Here is a 21898-nt window from a genome sequence, read left to right on the forward strand (position 1 = left end):
ACTGATATAATCTATATTCAGTAATTATCAAACATTGAAAAATGCGATTTTAAAATTCGTTTTGTAAACCAAATTATTCTAAGGTAATTTTATTATTTAGCAAAATAATTAAAAAATTGAAAGTTATTTTAATAACAAAATTAATACTTATAAAAATATTTATTACTAAGTTATAACTGCAATTTTATTTTAATAAAAAATTTAATATAAAATTGATTTATAAGACTTAATTGATATATTTTGTACTAATATATGAAAAATGAAAAATACTTTATATAATAGCTTCTGAAGAAACTTTAAAAGAAAAACTGTAAATTTAATGTAGAATTTATTTTTGAAAAAATAGTTGGAGCAGTTTAGTTTTAATAAAATAGCGTATTTTTGTAATAAATCAAGTTATTATAATTGGGAATGATATAACGCGTAATTCATTTTTTTAATCATAGAAAACTCGGAGCGGGAGAATAATCGAGGATCATAGAAAACGGAAATCCGGCTTACTAAAAGATTCTGTTTACGTCAAAGGAAGCTATCAAATGTAATTTTGATCTCGGCTAAAATTGCCTGCTCGTTATCTGGCAGAAATCTGCTCTTTAACACTTGTAATTAGCACGGATCAAACGTTCGCAACTAAACTGTGCAGTTAAACTATAAAGTTTAAAGGTTGCGCTATTAAGAAACCTCTTCGTAAAATACTTTAGTTAATTCTGGTTAATAACGCTGAGATGGAAAATTAAGACGTTTTATGTAGTATCCGGCCAGATATTGTTTTTTGTGTGTGTTAGATTATTACAATTTTTGGATAAATTTGATATTTTATCGAATATATCCTATTTGAATGGTATAATTTTGTTAAAAAATTAATTTAGGGCCGACCTTCAAACTTCTGGACAAAAAATTTCTGAAAAAATTATAACTTTGCGATGTATCTAATGAAACATTCTCCAAACATATAACGATGTATAAATGGAATATTTAACAGTTATTTATATTTCCAGTTGCAGTCCGAGAATCACCGATTCTATCTTCGAATTCAATGAAAACATGAAATTTAAAATATTTATATTTTTTGCGTCACGAAGATTCTCAGAAAACGCAATTCCAAAGTCTAAAATCGGAACATATAAGACGTCTTTTAGACAGGTGTTGAAAAAAAAAAGATATCTATAAGACGTCTTAAAGATATCTATAAGATATCTTTAAAACGTCTTATGTCTTGATTTGGAATTTTTTATATTGTCTAGAATTTTTTTTATAAACAAATGAATAAACAACTGATATATCGATCTTCAATTATAAAATAAAAATGAATTGTTGGCAGTTATTAATTGTAAATTTAATTAGATGATATTCTCAATTAAATTAATTTGCAGGATTTTGATATACTTATTATTATGTACTTATTATCATGTAATAAATTAAATTTGAATTGTAAATGAAGTTTTACATTACAAAGAGATTACTTACACATTCTATATTAATATCATATTAGTGTTATAACTTAATTATTAGTTTATTTTCATTAAATTAGTCAATAAATTCATGACCAATATTTCTCTTCGTAATCTAGAAAAAAAGAAACACATGAAAATTTACGTATAATATCACCTCTTGTAACTAACTTTATCAATTAAACGTAACAAATGTTTTCAATTTATTAATTTCAATTAAATTGAATTAAATATTACTTTTATCTTTTATAATATAAATTATTTTATAATATTTAAATTTAATAAATTTTAATAAAAAGAGAATACAAATAGTCAGGAATATATAATTTAATTTAAAAAATATATAAAGAACATAAATAAAAGTAACTTTGAAACATTTTGGTAATTAATAAGTATATAGCATTCACAAAGTGAGAAGATGAAATACAAGTAGATTATTCCTAAACAAGTTTTATTGTGTCACATCACAATGTACATAGAAAAATGCCCTAACGTACAAAATTTTCTACAAAGGAACATCGATTTCTGTCCTTAATATGTAATATAAAATTTTATTTTTAATTTTGTAAAACGAGAGATTAAGCCGTCATTCGTTACGGGATACATTGCGTTATTGTGGTGAGTAGTTATATTTCTTCAAGTCCTCAGATGTCTCCATCAAATCAAGCTTATACACACATTTCATATGTTGATCATAATGTCTTTACCACATCTAAATACTTTCCGGTCTTCAGTTTTGTAAACTTTTTGCAATTTTTCATTTTTAAAGACATTTTACGTACATATACATATGTTTCAACAATAAGATAAAAATGGACTCTCGATATTTAACAACAAATTAATGTTTAAATAACGGGCAATGGAAAATAATAATTGCGCGATAATTCGTGCGCTATTATTTAACAATTATATTTCTGGATTCCTTATATCGAATTAAGACAAAATTGGACGTTTCGAAACAAAACAAAATTGGACGTTTCGATTCCATTCCATCTTCAACGATGTACAAATAGTAAAATGATCCATTAATCAGTACAAAGCAACAATAATAGATTCACAGTCCCAGTATGCAATAGATAGAGCCTCTCCAATTGCCAATTTGAAATATTTGAAGAGTATAACTGTTAGTTTATTCTTAAAGTAAATGAACGCTAAAGAACAAAGTAATAAATAAATGAAGTAAGACAGTTACAGAAAAAAACAAATTTCAAACTCACTCGCGTAACTACGATTGTAAGTCAGTATGATTGTAAAAAAGTAGCTAACACGTATGTTTCCCATTAAATATAATATTACATTAATATCGTAATATTATATTATCATTTTATCATAACATATTGTATAAATATTAAAATTAGTAATTACCTCCATTAATATCACAAATTAAATAATTATATTAAGTTATATGTTATCTCTGATATTTTCTTCTTGCACGATTTAAAAGATATCTTAAGATCGATGATTCAAAACGGAGAATCTTTTTCTGATCTCCGCATCTAAAATCTAAGTAAGTCTTCTAGATAGTTTACGGCCGAGTCACACGTGAGAAGTCGTAAAAGAGATCTATGAAAGGACGGATTTTTGTAACCCTTCATTATCGTATTATCATTGTTCATTCAATTAGCAAGTAATTATTGATAATTCTAATCCTGTTTAAAGGATTTTATTGAATTATTTCTTCGCGATTAAAAAATTAACGTAACACTTGTCTACAATTGTGATGACTATAATAACTGGTGCCTATTTAAATGATATATTCTACGTCGTAAAGACTATCACAGATACGTTCTAAAAGCCTACAAGTTTTATTTGCGCGTTAAGTCGATTAACGTTTGTAAAGAAACTCCGTTAAAGTTTGCTAGTGTGTACCCTGCACAAATCGATTAATTAACTGTCATTGGTCTAATCTCTCTCATTAATCTCTTATTAACGACGGAAAAATCATATTGTCTAATCTCTCAGTACGATGTCGAAGAAATTTTCCTCTTTAATTCTCCCCTTCCTTTAATTTTTTAAATAATGTTTGTTCACGAAAAGAAAGGTTCTGCTGAAGTATTTGAAAATTTAGCTAGATGCAAATGTTCTGATAAAAAGAATCTCATAATATTAAAAGAGTCTCATAATATTAAAAAATTTTTATATTTCAAATTTATGCAAATTTCCCAGTGAGAAATGACTCATTGAATTAATGTCAATTGATGTCGAATCAACGAATTCAATTTATGGTTATTTTTTGCTGAGTTCTGATAAAATATGAACTTCTTTAGTTTCCCTTGAAAATTATTGAATGAGAAATCTTAGAAATCGTAGATATTTTAGAATTTTCACATAAATATTTATACATAAAGAATTCTAAAAAAAGTGTAGACTTTTTCAACACTTCTCTTACTTCACTATATATAAAAAATTTTTTCAATTATATAAAATTTATAAAAAATTTTAAAACTTATTTAAAAAATTATATAAGAAATTTTCACCAGAATATAGATCTAAAAATAATTATGTTGGATTATGTGAATAATTATTTTGAACTATCAAATTGATTGATAGACTTTAAAAACTTTTAGTAACATTATCATCATGCTTGAACATCCTATTAAGTATTTTGATGACTCCACATTATTTCAAATTATCTGTATCTATCTTATTTTTTATATAATTCATTTTATATACTTCAGCAATAACTTTTCTTTTAATTTTCGTCTTCAGAAATTATCGGAACTCGTCATGGAAACTTTTTTCAGTGTCTACCATTTTGCTATCGAGAAATAGGTCCATCTTACTCAGAATTTCCAGGAGATCCAGTTTTCCGTCTAAATTCGTGTCCGACAGGGTGATCAAATGTTGAGCTTCTTGAATAGCATGTCTGGGATTACGCGGATCGATGTACATCTACAAGAAAAATTTTGGTTTTATCGTAAAATCTAAAAAATGTATTTTTTACTTAATTAAAAAAAGATATTTATAGCAATTCTTAGAAATGTATATATAAAATATATTTGTGCTTCAATTTTTCGACATATAATTTTAAAGCGATTACAAATATTTAAAAGTAGAATCTCGCAACATAAATTTTGCAAAAATTGCTTTCCTCTTTTGCGCATTCATATGCACTGCCGATCAAAAGTTTGAAACCACACATATGTAAGATTTAAAAATAGTGCTGTTCATCGACTATTCGTTCATCGAACCGCGGAATTGTGGAGAGTCTCCCTTCGTCCCTTATTAATATATTTACGCTCTATTACTCACCAACAGTTCAGTTCGATCCGCTTTCCCGTTTTTGTTCTTGTCAATCAGATGTCGAAATTCCTTACGCCTGTCTTCGCTGCCTCCTATCGTTTGCTGTCGATCTTCGCGTAAATCCAGACCGACCCCTTCTGATGGTAAATCCGAAAATTCATCTTCTGTTAGCTGCTCGTCTCCATCCCGATCTAAGGATACATGGGTGGACCACGGTTATCGTGAATTCATTAATTAAAAATAAAACAGAGATAGAGGAGGCAATTTCCTACCGAATTTTTCAAAGAGGTCCTCTACCATTTGCAGGAGAGCTCTGTGACTGCTCTCGGGATGTGTGAAAGCGAGAAATTCGTCTAGAGCTAACTTTTCGGGATCGTTCCTAGCTGCTTCAGCCCATCGCGCTCGATCCCTCATTATGCTCTCTTTCAACGTCCTCGGCATCTCGCTATGCTTCTTGTCGTGGGAATTAATGTACGTCTCGGAGAAACCATGAGTTCTCAGGAAATAAGCGTGATATTCTTCCCATGATACCTCACCTGCGATAAATATTGAGAAGCAATCAATAATATTAAATGTTTTACCAATATTTTCCGGAGATTTTAGAATATTCTCGAAATATTTATGATATGTTCAATTGAGACTCATAATTCTAGAAAAATCCATAGAATGTTCTTTCAGATTATTATTGAATAGTCTTACAATGTTCTCTGACGATTCTTTAACGGAACACTCTACAGCTTTTCCTAAATAAATAAAGCAATCCTTAATTACTGAATTAAATATGTTACAAATAGTCTTAGAACATTCTGCTTTATACGTATCTTTTAAGAATAATCCAAAGTTCTAAGAAAACTTTTATAAAACATCTATGAAATGTAACTGTGTTATCCGGATACACACCAGATTTTACTGCTGTTTTTTTATTTTTCTGAGATCATATGAACCGTCACAAGAATTTCTTTCTCCAACAGTTAAATTTTTTAAATAAAAATAAAATAAATTATAACAAGAAATAAATAATAATAATAAATTAGTTTAATATAATAAATTATGTATTCATATACAAAATATATCTATTAAATTATAACTATATATTGTATCTATTTATAAATATTAATTATTTATGTTATTATTAATCAACTAGCTTGTCAAACAATAAGTTAATTAATAAACTCAAAGAGATTAATTAAGCGTGTTTTGTTATATTAATTTTACACTATAAATACAATGCACACATATTATAGCGAAAATGTAATTTCCTTTGATATTTCGTGTCAATATTTAATTCAACAGATCAAAATAGAAATGTAGAAACTATACTCGTCAATTATTCTCATGCAATGCTACATGTCGTAGATCGAAAACCACTCGTCGCAAATACAATGTCATTGAGAAATAAAGCCATTCACGTGAATAATGTTAGTTAAGCTCCAATTGATTTTAATTAACACTTGTGCAAACCGCACTGCAATCAGCTACATACCATTTCTAGGATTGTTGTCGATCGCAGTGAATAGACCGACGTTCTCTCGCATGGCGCGCGTGATATGTTCGGTGATTTTTGCATGAATCCACTTGGCTAGTTCCTGGATATCCAACAGTTCGTTCTCGTCCGTGTCTGCTCGCCGGAAAATGTCCTCGAGAAGGCTTCTCGGATCCTGACGATTTTCCACCTCTACGATCTGTATGGTCTCGTCGTTTCCGCGTCGATCGATTCCTGCATCCTTGTAACCCGCCAAGTTCTTTTTATCGGCCGTTACGGCCTCCAACTCGAAGAACAAGCTATCCATCGCGGCACCCTCTTTATCCCGGTCGCTCGGGGTCGATAAACTTTTCAGAGGCACGCTTTTGTTGTACTTGACAAATAGAAGCGACATATAAATCACAAGCGGCACCAGGATGGTCCAACGCAGGAACCGTAGACACGTCAATTCCTGCTTGCAGAACGCTCTTCGTACCTTTTGAAGAAATTTAATCTTCATGAACTTCTTCTAGTAAATTTAATTTATGTTATTAAAGAAAAAATATGAGTAGGTAGAAATAAAGTTGCAAATATAGATAATTATTTAGATATAGAAGAATAAAGGGATCATATTTTTTAAAGAACTATATCAGTGAACAATAGTAGGTTAAACTCTAAACTGTTATATAAATAAAATCAAATTAAGTAAAGAAGTGTCAGATATGATCAAAATTAAAGTATATCTCTTGGTATTTAATAATATTTAGGTAAATGTAATTTTTAAAAATATCTTCCAGTTATATAAATTGCGCACCGATTACTATCAGACTATAAAATGCAATCATAAGCCGAAACTAAAGTAATAATATTACAAATTAAATTGATTATCAATTTAATAGTATGTGTATGCAAATAAGCATCTTAAAATATTGCACAGAATCTGTTGAGAAAAATTTTAGTTCAGGATCAGTGAATAATGAGATAAAAAATTCAGATTGACATAGAATTCAGATACAAATTATAGATTAATGGATTATATTAGTAATTATTTAAATAAAACGGCATTATGTAATTATAACCAAAAACATATTAGAAATATATTAATAATATTGAATTAGCAATAGTAACAATGTTAAATTTCAGAAATATCAGTAAATAATTTAAATAAAAGTATAGATAATATTTGACATGTAAATGTATAAAATTGGTCTTTATAAAAGTTATTTTTATATATTTTTATAAATAAATTCTATTTGCATTTTTATGTTCATACATGCATTAATAACGTATATGTAAATATAGTTTTAACAGTGAGTCCCAATAAAATAACAACTTACTATACTTGTTGTAATTTTACATGTAATTTTTTTTACAATGCAACACTCCGGTAAAACATCGGTGATTTCGTTCTTACTCACAAGATGAGACAAATACATCTTGGCTACGTAACACGGTGACCCGAGCCGCTTTCTAATTCCCTCTTCGTTTTCTCCGTCAACCGTGAGCCGGCGAAGTTTCCAATTTTCTCGACTCCATGCAGCGAGGATCGATCTGTCGCCTATCCGTCACTACCGCGCGCGTCTGCATATATAATCAAACGTGAAGACACCCTTCGATTGTCGGTGATAAACAGGTAAAGGATTAATCGCAGATCGGAGGACGTGGGAGCAACTCTCCCGACGAGAGCTATATAGCAATCTCCTTTAATCGTCCTGAGAAATCAAATCCCTCACCGTCAAGACGAAACACTTTACACACCAAGTCGGACACCCTCGATAGAACACTGACGATTCGAGCGCGGCTCCGCGCATCTCCGTTCCACGTAGAATTCGGAGACAAGTCGACGATTCCACGACTGTCAAAGTGAATAGATCTGATTCGTATCAACGTGATTGCTGTGGGTGTTTTGCGAGCGCGGACAAGCGGCCTCACTTCGCGGAGAAACAGCCGTACGCTGCCAGACGGGCCGCACACTCACTGCGTATTGATCCACTTTCACTGTTTCGTTCTCCTTCTCTCCTCTTTCCGACAATAACACAAACGGTGTTAACGTACGTTCACTATGTACTCAGATACTTTAACGGAACAATGGTACTTGTACTCGGTCGGTACCAGATGTCATTTTTAATATGCAAAACTATATAACGGAAAATGATCTAACGGAAACGTTTTATTTTGTTATTGTAATTGCATCAAGTAGAATAGAAGTTTGTCTGATTAGATGATAGCTCCTTATAGAAATTTAATATTGAAAGATAGAGATTAATTACTTTGAGTTATTTAGTGCTTTTAGTAATTAAAATAAGTAATTATTATTACCTTTTATTATTAAATTGGCTAATATTAGATTTCTATAAAGAACTATAAAAAATTTCCACGTAACCGAAATCTTTTTTTATTTTCAAATACGCTCACAGTAATTCTAAAATAAATAAATTATTTTAATAGCTTAATGTTCCGAGTTACTGAAAGAGACTTTAAAAAAGGTTTTTCTTATTACTAAAATCGTTTATTTATAAGTTTCATTTATAAGGAAATATTTAACTCAAGATAGTTGGTCACATTAATTGATGATTCTATCATTAATCATAAATTAAAAAACAGAACCCATACGAGTAGACGTTAAATAGTCATGTGTAAAAAATGATTAATAAAATAAAGATACGAGTTAGTCATTTTAACCCTTATTTTGGGTTAATCATTATCTTCAGTATAGTATTAAATAGTTAACAAAAGAATTATTTTATTTTTTTACATTAAAACCAGAATTGTCAAAATTTTTACACACGATCACTTAGTATGGACTCATAGACTCACATAGACTCTTTTAATTTATGATTTATTTCTAAAGTCTAAGGCCTTCACACATCAAATGATAAGCTGCACAATCATAGCATTTATTTCTAAAGTCTAAGGCCATTGGACTAATAAACGTTTTATATAAATTAACATGATGTTTTTATGATATATAGATAATAAATATTCATTGATCCAGGGACTTTATGCTATTCTTATGCATTTTATGTCATTCTGTATGTGGCTTTTTATTTTTTTATATAATATTTCATCGTTAATATAATTACTAAACCGATCTCCCCCCCCCCTTTAAGCTTTATAATTATTGTTCCACATTTTTAAATAATTTATTGATCTATCTACATATTTTTGAATATATCTTGTTCCACATATATTTACAAAAAACAAGTATACAATATTTTAACATTTACTTTAATCTACTATTTATAAACATTTACCAAATACGCTGTCTTGTTAATAAATTATGCGAAAGCAAAGATAAAAATACAATGGAGTAGTCAAACATCTTTAGTGCGCACTGAGATATCTGTCTTCATGAAATAAGAATTCTTAAAGCGAAACAATACTTAAGAATAATAAAATAATTTCGAAAGTAAAATTGTTCAAATCATATCAAATAAAAAGAAAAAAAAACTTAAATAATCTTTTCTGTTTTATTTAATATTTAATAGTGAAAGTAGAAATATGATTATTTAATGATGTATTTTTATGACATATAACATATAAATACGCTGAATATTAATATATAATCTAAATTTCTTGCTATCGTGTTTATATAGGAAATTAGCTAATAAGTCAAACCACATTAGTCAGAATTTATTATATACATTATATACACATTATAAAAAGACGCGCAAAAAATAATACAGGTGCGTGCAACGTTTTATTCGGCACATTATACAGTAATATTTTTAATAATAAAAAATTCTCCCTCGCCTGGTCCGTCATGATAATATTTTTGAAGAAAAAATTTCAAATCGCCGCAATCTATTATTTTGTCAATTATTTTGTCAGTTACTCACTCTTGGATCGCTTTGCGCAGAAAGAAAAAGTTCATCAGGTGTTAAAAAAAATAAAACTCTGTATATATAATTCTGTCAAACTATCTTTGTATTGATTGATAATTAATTAAATTAATCTTGTGGTACTATATGGTATTGCAGAACCCTGGATGTATTCTACTCAACAAGCGCACAAATAGGAACGCAGAGTGTGTCTTGAACAATGTCCGGTAAACAGCAAATAATATAATATTACATCAATATTATAATTTCTCATTTAACGATATAAATTGTAATATAACACATATTGTACGATAATTATATTATTGAATATTATAATATTGTGTAACATTACTGTTAATTGGTGTTTACTGAGTATAGCTATTTGATTGTCCTTTGAAACTAATACTGGCAAGGAAAAATTGTAGAATTATGAACAATTCTTTCCAAGCCCAGAACGAGTACAGAGACCTGTAAAGGACTACAATTTTCTCTAAATGTCTCTGCAATATTTGTCGATGCAGTCTGAGAACGGATTTTACGCCCTTCCGAAGTGACGAACCCTCGAGGGATAAATATCCTGTTGGACAATTCGTCCTTTCGATCGATTTTAATATATCATTCGATGAATCGCTCGCAGAACTAGACTACTTTCTCGCGGGCTCGATATCTATTTATCGGATTCCTCCGGTTCATGTGATCTTCATTGATGATCTCTCGCGAGAAGGTAGTCATTTCTTGCAAACTTCCGTTTGCCGGGGCTTTTCGTCTTCCATTTCGAGACCGAAGTTCGCGATACCTTGGACATTCGTGGAGGCGCAAGGTTTCGTCTGTATGCGGAACATGGCCGCGATTGGCGGGCTCAGGAAGTCCTGATCAATGTCGGCGGGATTTTGTGCGCCTGTCGCAAAACTCACCGCCAAGCCTACCAGCATGGTCAACATGCAACCGATTGCGCTGTACCATAGATAACTAGTCTGTAAATCATAATCACACGCGTAAGATTTATCTCATTTGTCAATGTAATAATCTCAAATAAATCTCTCCTTTTGCATGAAGACACTAATGCGAAATAAATCGATAAATTATACGAAAAAAAAAAAAAAATAAATAAAACTGAATATATAGCAAGAAAAATTAAAGTTTAAAATAAATAAATCTATTTACGACGTATAGGTAATTGTGCAAAGTCTAATAAATTAAAATATAAAATGAAATAAATAAGTTAAAAATGTTGATCTCAAATGTTTCATAGTTTACTAATAAGTATTTAATAAAAAGCAGAAATTGCAATTTTAATTTATTCTCATAGTGAATTGAAATTCTAAGAGATAATTATGTGTAATGCAACGTAATTGCCATGCCTTTGAGAAGACAAATCTCACCTTGTATATAGACGAAATTTCATCATTGGAGTTGTGCTCGAATTGATTGAGCACAATTGTGGTCTCATTTATGCAAGGACAACCTGCAATCGATATAGGCTTGCTATCCAATTGAATCTGTCCGTTTACAGCCGCAATTTGGGCACCTAATCCAATCCATAGAACAACTACCAAACTCGTGATGGCACCTACTATTGCTCCTTTAGCATTAGCCCATGGTACAAACATACCCAAGGAGAATAATCCTAGAGTCACCCCGCCAACCATGCCGTTGAAAGACAGCGCAACCTAAGAATTACAACGACTTTGTCAATAATGCTTTTCGAGTTCACAATGTAATTTACAGCGCGATAAGAAAGAAAAGATAAAATTCCTGAACTTATAAAAAAATGAATCATCGTATCAAATAATGGAAAAAGAGAATTACGCTTAAAGAATTTTTATTATATTTCTTTGAATTTTTCTTAGAATATTTTAAATATTCTCAGAATTTTCTAATTTCTGCAATAATTTTAATAATAATTGCTTTATAATTGTTTGAAAAATTTCTCAATTTTTTAAAATTGAAACACTTCAAAAAACTGAAGTCTACATCTTTTAGAATTTTTTATGTATATGAATTATGCAAATTCAAAGATTTTTCGAATACACGAAAAACGCAAGCAAAATACGTAAATTACCTGCAAGACGCTACCAAGACGCTCGACAATGAAGACCAGCGCGAAACTGAGAGCTCCGAAAAATATGCTGATCCATCTTGCGTAAATGGCACCTTTACTTGCCGGCAAGTCCATTTGGAAGAGTCCGCGAAGAATATCTTCGCAGGTTATCGCCGCTAATGAGTTTAAGGCACTCGCTACAGTTCTGAAAATACAGTTCAAGATATTTTCAAATGTAATTCAATAAATTCTTGACACTAATTCAAAATAAATTTATTTCCCATTAGATATATTAATTGTATATTAATTGTTTGCTTGAAATGTGTTCTACGAACCCGAGAGACGCGGCGAAGATACCAGCTACGAAGAATCCGGGCATTCCACGAAGTCCCCCCAAGAAATTCATCACATACAGCGGAAGGATTTGATCCTGGCCGCTTATATATCCGGCTGTTAAAGGATCACAGTCTTTGTAAGCGCTATACAGCACCATTCCAGTCAGAAAATTCACGCTATAAATTACGATCATGCCAAACGCAGACACCCACAATGCTCTGTAAGAAACATTATTTAATTAATCAACTAAAAAATAAAGACAAATTGTGTAAAGTTGTTTGCCCGATAATTAAATTCACTTTCGTTACAAATATTTTGACAAACGCAGTTGATATATTATGTTACTATAAAGACAATTAGGTAAGATCAAAGTCAGACGTTAATAAGATTAACATATACAACAAAAATTAATTAAATTATTACATAATTGGATTATTATATATTGAGAGACTAAATTTTCTAAAAGACAAATTATGTAAATTTCTAAACTTGGTAGCACTTTCTTAAGTATTTAGAATCGATACATGTTGCTAATGACAATTAAGTAAGACCGAAAGATCAGATGTTAAGCACTTACGAGATCTTCAAAAGAATTCCTATCATAATAGATCATAGACGTTGATTAAATGGAATGACGTCATTTCGCATACAAGTCAATATTCTTAATTTGCAAATTCAATTGTGATTAATAACTTATCAATGTTGTACTATTTAAACGTGGAAAACTTTGATAATCATTGGGTCGCTAGCTTTCAATTTGTTTGTCAAATTTTTTTATAAGTAAGTATATTTTTCTATTACAATTTTCTATTATATTTCTTTATCCATCTTCATCCTTTTTCTTTTACAAAAACTGAAAACAATGACCACACAAATTGATTTCGTATAAACACTTACATCCTTACTTGTGAGATGCTCTCGACACTGAGATATTTTTGGACGGACGCCTGGTTGCTGCAGAACATGGTGGTCCAGTAAAAAGTACCACCGATCACAACACTCCAGAAGCTATGCCGTACTGTAGGACTAGGATTCATATTAAAAAATTCCATCCGGCCGGATTTTGCGTTTTCTTCCCAAACGCTCGCAATTCCGCCCTGCCAGGATAATCCGTAGCCCAAGATGAGAAATAATGAGCCGATAAGAACGACGGCTTGAAAGGTATCGGTCATTATCACGGCTTTCATACCACCCTATCGATCATACAATATATAATAGCAAAAATATATATATGTATATGTGTATATATATATATAATAGTAATATGTGTAAAAAGAAACACAAACCTGTGAGGCGTAGAAAATGCAGACCATATAGACTAGAGTAACGGCTATGTAAGTATTTAGGCCCGTAACTGCAAATTAAAAATCATTTATTGTTTATCCTATATGATAATAAAATATTTAATTGTATACTACAAATTTTACGGTAATAATTTAAGATTTGATTACATATATTTAAGATTTTATCTTTAAATAATATATTACTCATACAAAATCAAGACATTATCCTTATAATTTTATTCTCTCATAATACAATAACATATAATAGGATTATATGGATTATGTCATCAGCTATCTACTTCAACATTGACAATAAGAGGACATTTTTTGGTACTTGTAACTATAATTACACATTACTATACGTTATGATTTTGACAGTGTAGATCACGGATGATTACCAAAGCAGTCAACGTGTTAAAGGATTAAGGAACTATTATATAACCATTAGTCATTACTCACCGTGACTTAATGCTAATGCAGGTGCATACACAGCTACTGATGTGTATAACACCATTTGCAGCATATACAACGTGCTCGCGAATAATCGGCAGTTTCGGTCGAAGCGCAATTGTAGATATTCATAACTTGATGTCAGCCTTAATTTTATAAACACCGGCAGGTACAAACGAGAGGTGATCGGTACTACGAGTATGAAAGAAAGGCACGTCATCCAGAATTGAGTTCCCTGCAATAAAAACGATAAGTAACTGTAGTTACATATTGATAGCCACTGAGATCTAGGATGCGGTTGTGTGTGTGTGTGTGTGTGTGTGTGTGTGTGTGTTTGTGTTGTGTGAAACAAATAAAATTTTATAATAATTATACATACAATTTTAAATTTTAAGAATTCAACAACAGTTTTTGAAATGGTCTTTGAAAAAGGCCGTAATAATGTTTAAAAAATGTTTAATTTCTGGATTTTTCAATCTTTGCAATTTTCCTTGTAAAAAATTCAAATTTTGCCATTTAAAACTGTGATACATTTATTCAATCAGGTGATTAACTTGCGCTTGTCGTGCAGTGGAGCAGAATTGACATTGCGAGATTGCAGATCAATAATGTTTTTTAAGTTTTTTTTTTAAGTATTACGTTTTTGTTTGCTGATGATAATCTAAAGAAGGACCGAAATGTTCAGTTTGATTGTCAATGTCATCATGATGATAGACAGGGATATATTAAAATAATTATTACATGTTTAACTAATTACCTAGTTGATTCTTTATTGCCTTTTATCATTTATTTTTATATTTAATATCTTGCAAAGATAATAAGAGTCCTTAAATAAAATATTTTTTTTATATTCTTGATAGTTAGTATCTTTTATTTTATAAATTTTTTGAAAAAACTTATAAAATTTAGAAAAGTTTAAAATATTAAAAAAAAATTTGTATAAATATAGAATACCTATAAACATTTTTTTTAAGTATAAATTTTTTTCAGGGTTATAACACACTTTAAAAATTTGGGTCATCGAACCTGTCCGTACATCTCCGCAGGATTCCCCAGGAGTTCGATGGCCGTGATGAAGCTGGCGGCCAACGACATCGCCGTAGGGACTGTGCCCATGCTGGAGCCACCCAGCAGAAAATCTTGGCTAGTCTCCTGTTTTTTGGAGAAGAAGCCGTAAAAAGTGCCGATCAGACAAGAGACCAGCAGCATCATGGCGAGTACCGTGTAATCCGCCCATGAGAAATAGTGAAGCAGAGTGGGATGATCCGCGTGACACTTCTCCTCGGCACTTTTTACGCGTCGTTGCTCCGCGGACGACGCCGATAGGAAGAGGAACAGGACGAGAAGATGTTGTCGCATTTTCTGAAAGTATAATATTTATTCCAACGGTTTCTCGTGTTTTACATATTGTAATTTTAGAGATGTAATTTTGCAGATTTAACTGTTATTTATAATTTCCGATCAAGGTAATATTTTTTTGCAATAAAATTATATATAGATTTTTAAATGAGAGATTTTAAAATAGAGATGCTTATTAGCATCTCTATTAGCATTATTAAAATGTTTATGAGTATAAATATTAAAAATTGCTTGTCAATTTAAAATTGTGATATTATTATTTCGACTTCGATTTAGGGCTGTATTTCAAGACCAACAAATTTGTTAGCACACAGTTAGCGTGAATTAAAAATTGTAAAAAGTCACAAGAAATATTATTAGGTACCGTCTTGATCGAACATGGTATTTTTCATTTACAACAAATAGTGAATATTAACAAAAAATCGACATGTTATTTAAAAATCTATAAGTCATCAGTTTAATCATAATTAAAATGTACACTCTCTTGTGGCGACTGTTAGTTTTAATTACATCATTATTTATCTGTTGATCATGCTGTATGAATTAATTATCAGTCAATTATAATTTACTTCATAATTTATATAAGATGTTTTACGATTTTACCACATGACTGCGTACCAATAAATTTTACGGATATTAAGTAGAATTCTGAACATATAAATATTCGAAATATTGATTAATTTGTTAAAAAATCATCTGGTAATGTAAGAATGTTCGTGTTAAATGTTGCAGAAAGATCTGAAAGTTATTTAATATGAATTATGAGTGTTAACAACACTCATAAAAATTGATATTGAAACTGTTCCAATTAATTCTTCCGTTTGACATCGTTCACCTTAAATTTAAATCTTATCGATCACGTCAAAGATATATGATTCAAACGTCATCGGTATAAAATTGATCAAAATATCAATTAATTCAAATCAATGTATTAATGTAATGTTAGTTGAATGGCATGGAAAATTTATGAAATCCTAAAAAGAAATGTTGAATTTAGTTTATGTTTATGTTATTCATAATTTTGCTAATTTAGCAAGAAATTACATTATTTATCCATATTTGTCACAATTCTAGAATAGAATAATATTACTTAAAAAAATCATAATTTATTAAATTTATTATAAATAATTACCAAGAAAATATATAAAGTTTAACCTCGATATTCAGATATCGAGATTACACTTTAATAAATTCTATTTAATAAATTAAATACGTACAAAGATCAAATTAAAAATTATAATTTTTAGGTCTAAGCAAAAGCAAATGCGAAGCAGTCTCATTTAGTAAATATTTATAACATTAATTTACATAAAAGTCTGAATAATTAGAATAAAAAAGCATACATCTCATCAAGAAAAACATGTAATTATTGATTGTCTATGGACAATTAATTTGTTGCGTAATATAAAATTAACGAGAAAATGCAATATAATGATCGATGTGATTAGTTTAATAATATTTGTGCATAACTACAGACAATAACTACAATCATCAGTATTGTTATTAATTATTGATTAAGACATGTTAGAACCGGTTAGAATTATAATTCACTGGTTAAAACCGGTTGCTTCAATATCAAAATGCAATCTGCTAAGTCACAGATAGAACCGTTTGATATAATTTTTTAACTTTATTGAAATATAATAAAATGTATAATCAAAGTTTCTTAATCACTTAAAAAGTAATTAATATGATCACACTACTTTATTCGTTTAATAATAATTATATTATATATAATTCATATCATGTTAATATATGTATAAATTTTATACATAAATTACAAAAAAAACGTTACAACGCGTTGTAACTTTATTATGAAAAAAATTAATGAAATTTAAATTAAGAAAAAGGAATCTTAAAGATCTTAAAGGTTTTAAAGATTAAAGTCTTTAATTTTGAATGATTAATATGTTTTTTTGAGTTTCTGTAAGTTTGATAATTTTTACATAAAAAAAAAACAAAAAATTATAAACTGAACAAAATGGCAAATTTTCTACTCACTTTGTTGGCCTGTTACATGTTAAAAAAAACTTGCAAAAATTTTCGACTTTCTAATGTAAAAGCTCAAAGTTTTTCTTGCAAAATTGTTTTGAAGAATCTTAATAAAATTTAATCCAACAGCATTTTTTGTGTAAAGCGATAAAATATTGAAACTTATTTAGCATTATTTTACGCTGAAAATATGTTAAGTATCAAAGACAATTATATAAATAATAACAAGGGTGCACATAAAGTAAACATGTTTTTAAAGAAATATTTTTTTAACGTAGGAATTTATTATAAAAATATGTAATGTGATGTAAACATGCAAACACGCAAACTGATTTAACACATAATACTTATAGAAATTGCAAAAAAATAAAGATAAAATAGAATTTTTCTAAAGTTACACTCTCCATCGTATCATACTAACTCAATTGCATCAGGAATGTTAAAAGAGAAAGCGAGCAATCGTGGATTTGAAAGTTTACGCAGAATTCTTTTCGGCATATTTTAACTAAATCCTGGTGAAAATCCTGGTTTTTTATAACATCTTAAAATATAATAATATATCTTAATATTTTATGATTTAACATTTTAAAAAATTTTTTATATTTTAAATTTATGCAGACTTTTAAAAGAATCCTTTAAGTTTCTTCTTTAGATTTTATATAAGTTTCCTTTGGAAATTAGAGAATAAGAAATTTTATAAATCTCAGAAAGTATTTTAGAATTCACACATATGTGTTAAGAATTTTAGAAAAATTCTTTGCAGATAAAATTTTGCCAATATTTTTCTGACAAATTGTTAAAGTATGTTGCAACTAAATTTCCAAGAAGGTAAGTTCTCATTTGATATTTGGCAATATTGCAAAAAAAAAGCATGTAAACTAAATACAACTTCAACAGTTGCTGTAAAAAATGTATTATGGCAATATTTCGGCAAAATTGTGACAACTGTTATTCATTATTATATAGAAGTACAAATATGATTTTTAGCAATATGCAAAAAAAATTTAATTCAACAAATATTTTTGTTATTATAATGGTAATATGATGGTTCGCAAATGGATTCTACTAGTTTGCTTTTGCACGAAATGTTACTTGGGAATTGATGTTGCTAAAAAATGTCTCAATCTGAGATATTTTAAAAAGTTTTTAAAAAGTTATAAACTTATACAAAAATATTGAAAAATTTGTATTTGTAAAAATCTAAGTAATTTTTTAAAGATTGTAAAAATTATTTTTAAGAATTCTGAAAAATTCTGAAATTTATGTAGAATTCTGAAAAATCATACATATAAAATATTTTAAGAAAAATTTTTACCAGAAAAGGTAAACTCGCAAAAAAATGACTTATAGAAAGACTTGTGAAATAAATTGTAGATCTCACCTTTCGTTTGTTTCTTTCAAGACGTGGAACAAATCACCTGAGAGGATCTATGCGCAATATGGACAATTCTAATGTCTGATCGCACTTAGTCCCGCGACTCTCGCGTACCAATTTCCGATAGGAACGTGCGAAATTGCAGTTGGATGATTTTGCTCGTTTTCCTAACGTAACGCATATATGATCGGCTGATGAGCTCCCCGCGAAACTTTGCTTTTATGCAAGATTGCTGGTCCCGCCTGAGAGAACACCTTGTATAAGCTTCAGATGAAAAAAAACGCGAATATTTTTGAAACGCTTTCGAGCTTCCGACTTCCGTTTTCTTCGCGCCCACCTTTTTCACGATTTCCGTAATATGAAGGAACGCAAGAATTACAACGGATTAAACGGAGAACGGAATCAAGACTGATCGTTTTAATTGTCACGTGTGTGCCTTTATATGAACGGTCCCATCATCATCCCCCTACTACGTAGGACGGGTTTCAGCGTGAAACTCGCCAAAACGGTGACAATCGTCTAATCGTTGTCGTATTGATAACGAATAAATCATGTAATTGAACATATGTCGTTCAGGGGATTTATTCGCGGTTTTACAATTCTGCGTATTCACACAAATTGCGCATTTTCTTTAGTTCCTCGATTGCATTCTGTCAATTTAGATATAATTCCAAGGATAAATTTTCTGTTTATAGATAATAACCCAGGTAGCATATATGATTCATATACATTTTATATATTCTTTCCTGGATGTATTTATATTTTACATCCGTTTAACAAATGTATATATAAGGTATTCTAGTTTAAATGTCCACCTCTTAAAAATGCATTTAATTATTAAAGAAAAATGTTTTATATATATAATTGTGTGGCTTCAAGAGGCGAAAAATATTTTTGAAAAAAAAAATTTTTCACGATTTTTTTTATACAAAGGTTATTTTAAAAATAATGGAATTATATATATTTTTTTACATAATGATTTTTCTGTATTATTCTGTGTATAAGAATATTGTAGTAAAGATATAGAAAAATCAATAACTTTCAAAATTTTAATCGTATCTTAATATTATTATGCACAGAATATAATAAAATAAATTAATTAATATATAATAAAAAATATGCTTTAAAAATATGTAGTTACATATTGCAAAATTTTTTAAATAAGCGTTGTTTTACATTAACTGGTTCATTTCATTATTCTCTGCATAAAAGTAATAAGAAAAGATTAACAAAAAATTAATAATTTGCAAGATATTTTATGTTTTATAAATAATTGAAGATCATATAATATAAAAATATAATTCCATTAAAAAAATGATGATAATCTTTATTTATTATTCTGAAAAAATTAAATTTTTTTTGAAAATTAGTTTTATTATTATTGGCGCGTCTTTTCAAACCATATATAACTCTTATGTAATTTTTTTTTCTTTAAATACGTTGTTCGAAAGATATTATCATGTAAAATAAGATCTTGCATAAAATTAACATTTGCTATTTCAAAATGCGTTTTAAAAATGCAATATTGCGAAATTTTAGTTTCCACGTTTTTTCTCGTTAAAACTTCAAACTTAATTTCCACGAACAATTAAAAGCAATAATACTTATATTTTGTATATATAATAACGATGCTATCACTACCGCATCTTTGTATTGCAAAAGAAAGATTACTTCAGTTTGTCATATAAATGAGATTTATAAAATATTTAAAGATTGCATAATTAATTATTAAGATGAAAAAGTGGTATTATTGCTAATTATTTCCTTTGAAATATTTATTTATTCCAAGGTTAATAATAATTAGCGGAAATTCATTAGAAATCATTCAAAAGCATACAAAATTAGTAAAACAAGTTCATCGCCAATGACGGATGTCCTTTAAAATAATATGTCCTCAACATAGGACGATGTCTCTGTTCATTAAATATCCGATTTTATAAGTTCATTCTACCGTCAGTGATTTATTTTATAACGAGAACAATGCAGAAAACACAAAAGAAGAGAAACATGTTCTCATTACGGTTTCGTACGTATTATTTTCTAGCGTATTCAAAATCTAATATAAATTACATTACATCAGACATAATTAATAATTTAACGTACAAAAATATCGAAAAAATAATGAGAGAGAGAAAGAGAGAGAGAAAATATGTTCTTTAAATTTAATTTTTTTTAAATTTTTTAAATTATTAAATTATAATTATATATATTATACTATTAAATTATTTTACTGTTATTTTTATTATTCTCATTAATTTTGTATTTTTATCTTTTTTGTTGCATATAAAAGAAATTAATTTCTTCGCTTTTAAAATGTTTGAGAGCAGCTTTTGACATGAGAGGACTTCAATAATATATATTTATTTTTAAATATATTTTTTAAGTTTTGTGTTTATTTCGTTTGGATAGATATTTAATAATTGGTACAGAGATCGGTACAGAATTCTGTATCAATCATTCTATGTGAGTAATGGAATGTTCATTATCATAATAAATAAGAAATAGAAATCTTAATTAATTATTAAGCCGACAGTATTTTATTTAACTTTGTCGTTAGTCAAATTGTATTTATTCAATGACGTTTCTCTCGGAGTATTTCACATAAGTGGCAAAGGAGAGTTGAAGTTGTAGTATATTTCTATTTGAAAATTATTTTCTATTGTTTTCTTCCCTCTCGCTTCTCCTAAAAATGTTAGATCACTTTCATACTTTTTATTAAAAATCATGATTTTTTTCTGTTTAATTATGTATGTGAGACATATACAATTTCAAATAATGATATGCGTAATATTAGGACTGTCAGCCGATCCGCAATGCAAGCTAAGACAAGAAGCCAATGTCGTATGTTCAACACATAAGAAGTCGCAGCACGCGCGAATCCAGCCAAGTCCACATTTAACCGGTTATGGTTTACAGGATGATAAACAAACTAGGTAGATGGGAATTTCTAACTGATGTAGGATTTATATATCGATGTGCGTCAATTGAAATTGAAATTGCATAAATCATGCATTTAATTAAAATCATAATCTAGAATTTATGACTGTGGCAGACGACCCATCAAACGAAAATGATGTGTTCCTTG

At 29.0% G+C, this 21898-nt stretch overlaps 2 protein-coding genes across 2 annotated transcripts; both read right to left on the bottom strand.

Annotated features, from left to right (window-relative positions):
• Positions 1 to 4086: 4086 nt before the first annotated feature.
• Positions 4087 to 8117, bottom strand: LOC108754104 (45 kDa calcium-binding protein). The gene is made up of 5 exons (XM_018496160.1): positions 7575 to 8117; positions 6178 to 6652; positions 4967 to 5230; positions 4704 to 4885; positions 4087 to 4343 (listed from the first exon to the last, which is right to left on the bottom strand). The coding sequence occupies exons 1-5, from the start codon at positions 7590 to 7592 to the stop codon at positions 4164 to 4166; spliced, it is 1119 nt and encodes a 372-aa protein (XP_018351662.1). The 5' UTR covers positions 7593 to 8117; the 3' UTR covers positions 4087 to 4163.
• Positions 8118 to 10279: 2162 nt separating this feature from the next.
• On the bottom strand, positions 10280 to 19210 carry LOC108754126 (sodium-coupled monocarboxylate transporter 1). Its single transcript, XM_018496211.1, has 9 exons — positions 18820 to 19210; positions 15114 to 15449; positions 14097 to 14322; positions 13641 to 13708; positions 13252 to 13547; positions 12354 to 12572; positions 12040 to 12223; positions 11360 to 11647; positions 10280 to 10951 (listed from the first exon to the last, which is right to left on the bottom strand). Exons 2-9 carry the CDS (start codon positions 15444 to 15446, stop codon positions 10706 to 10708), a joined length of 1860 nt encoding a protein of 619 aa, XP_018351713.1. The 5' UTR covers positions 15447 to 15449; positions 18820 to 19210; the 3' UTR covers positions 10280 to 10705.
• Between the last annotated feature and the right edge of the window lie 2688 nt (positions 19211 to 21898).

This window comes from Trachymyrmex septentrionalis, unplaced genomic scaffold, assembly GCF_001594115.1.
Source record: "Trachymyrmex septentrionalis isolate Tsep2-gDNA-1 unplaced genomic scaffold, Tsep1.0 scaffold76, whole genome shotgun sequence".
NCBI classification, from domain to species: Eukaryota; Metazoa; Arthropoda; class Insecta; order Hymenoptera; family Formicidae; genus Trachymyrmex; species Trachymyrmex septentrionalis.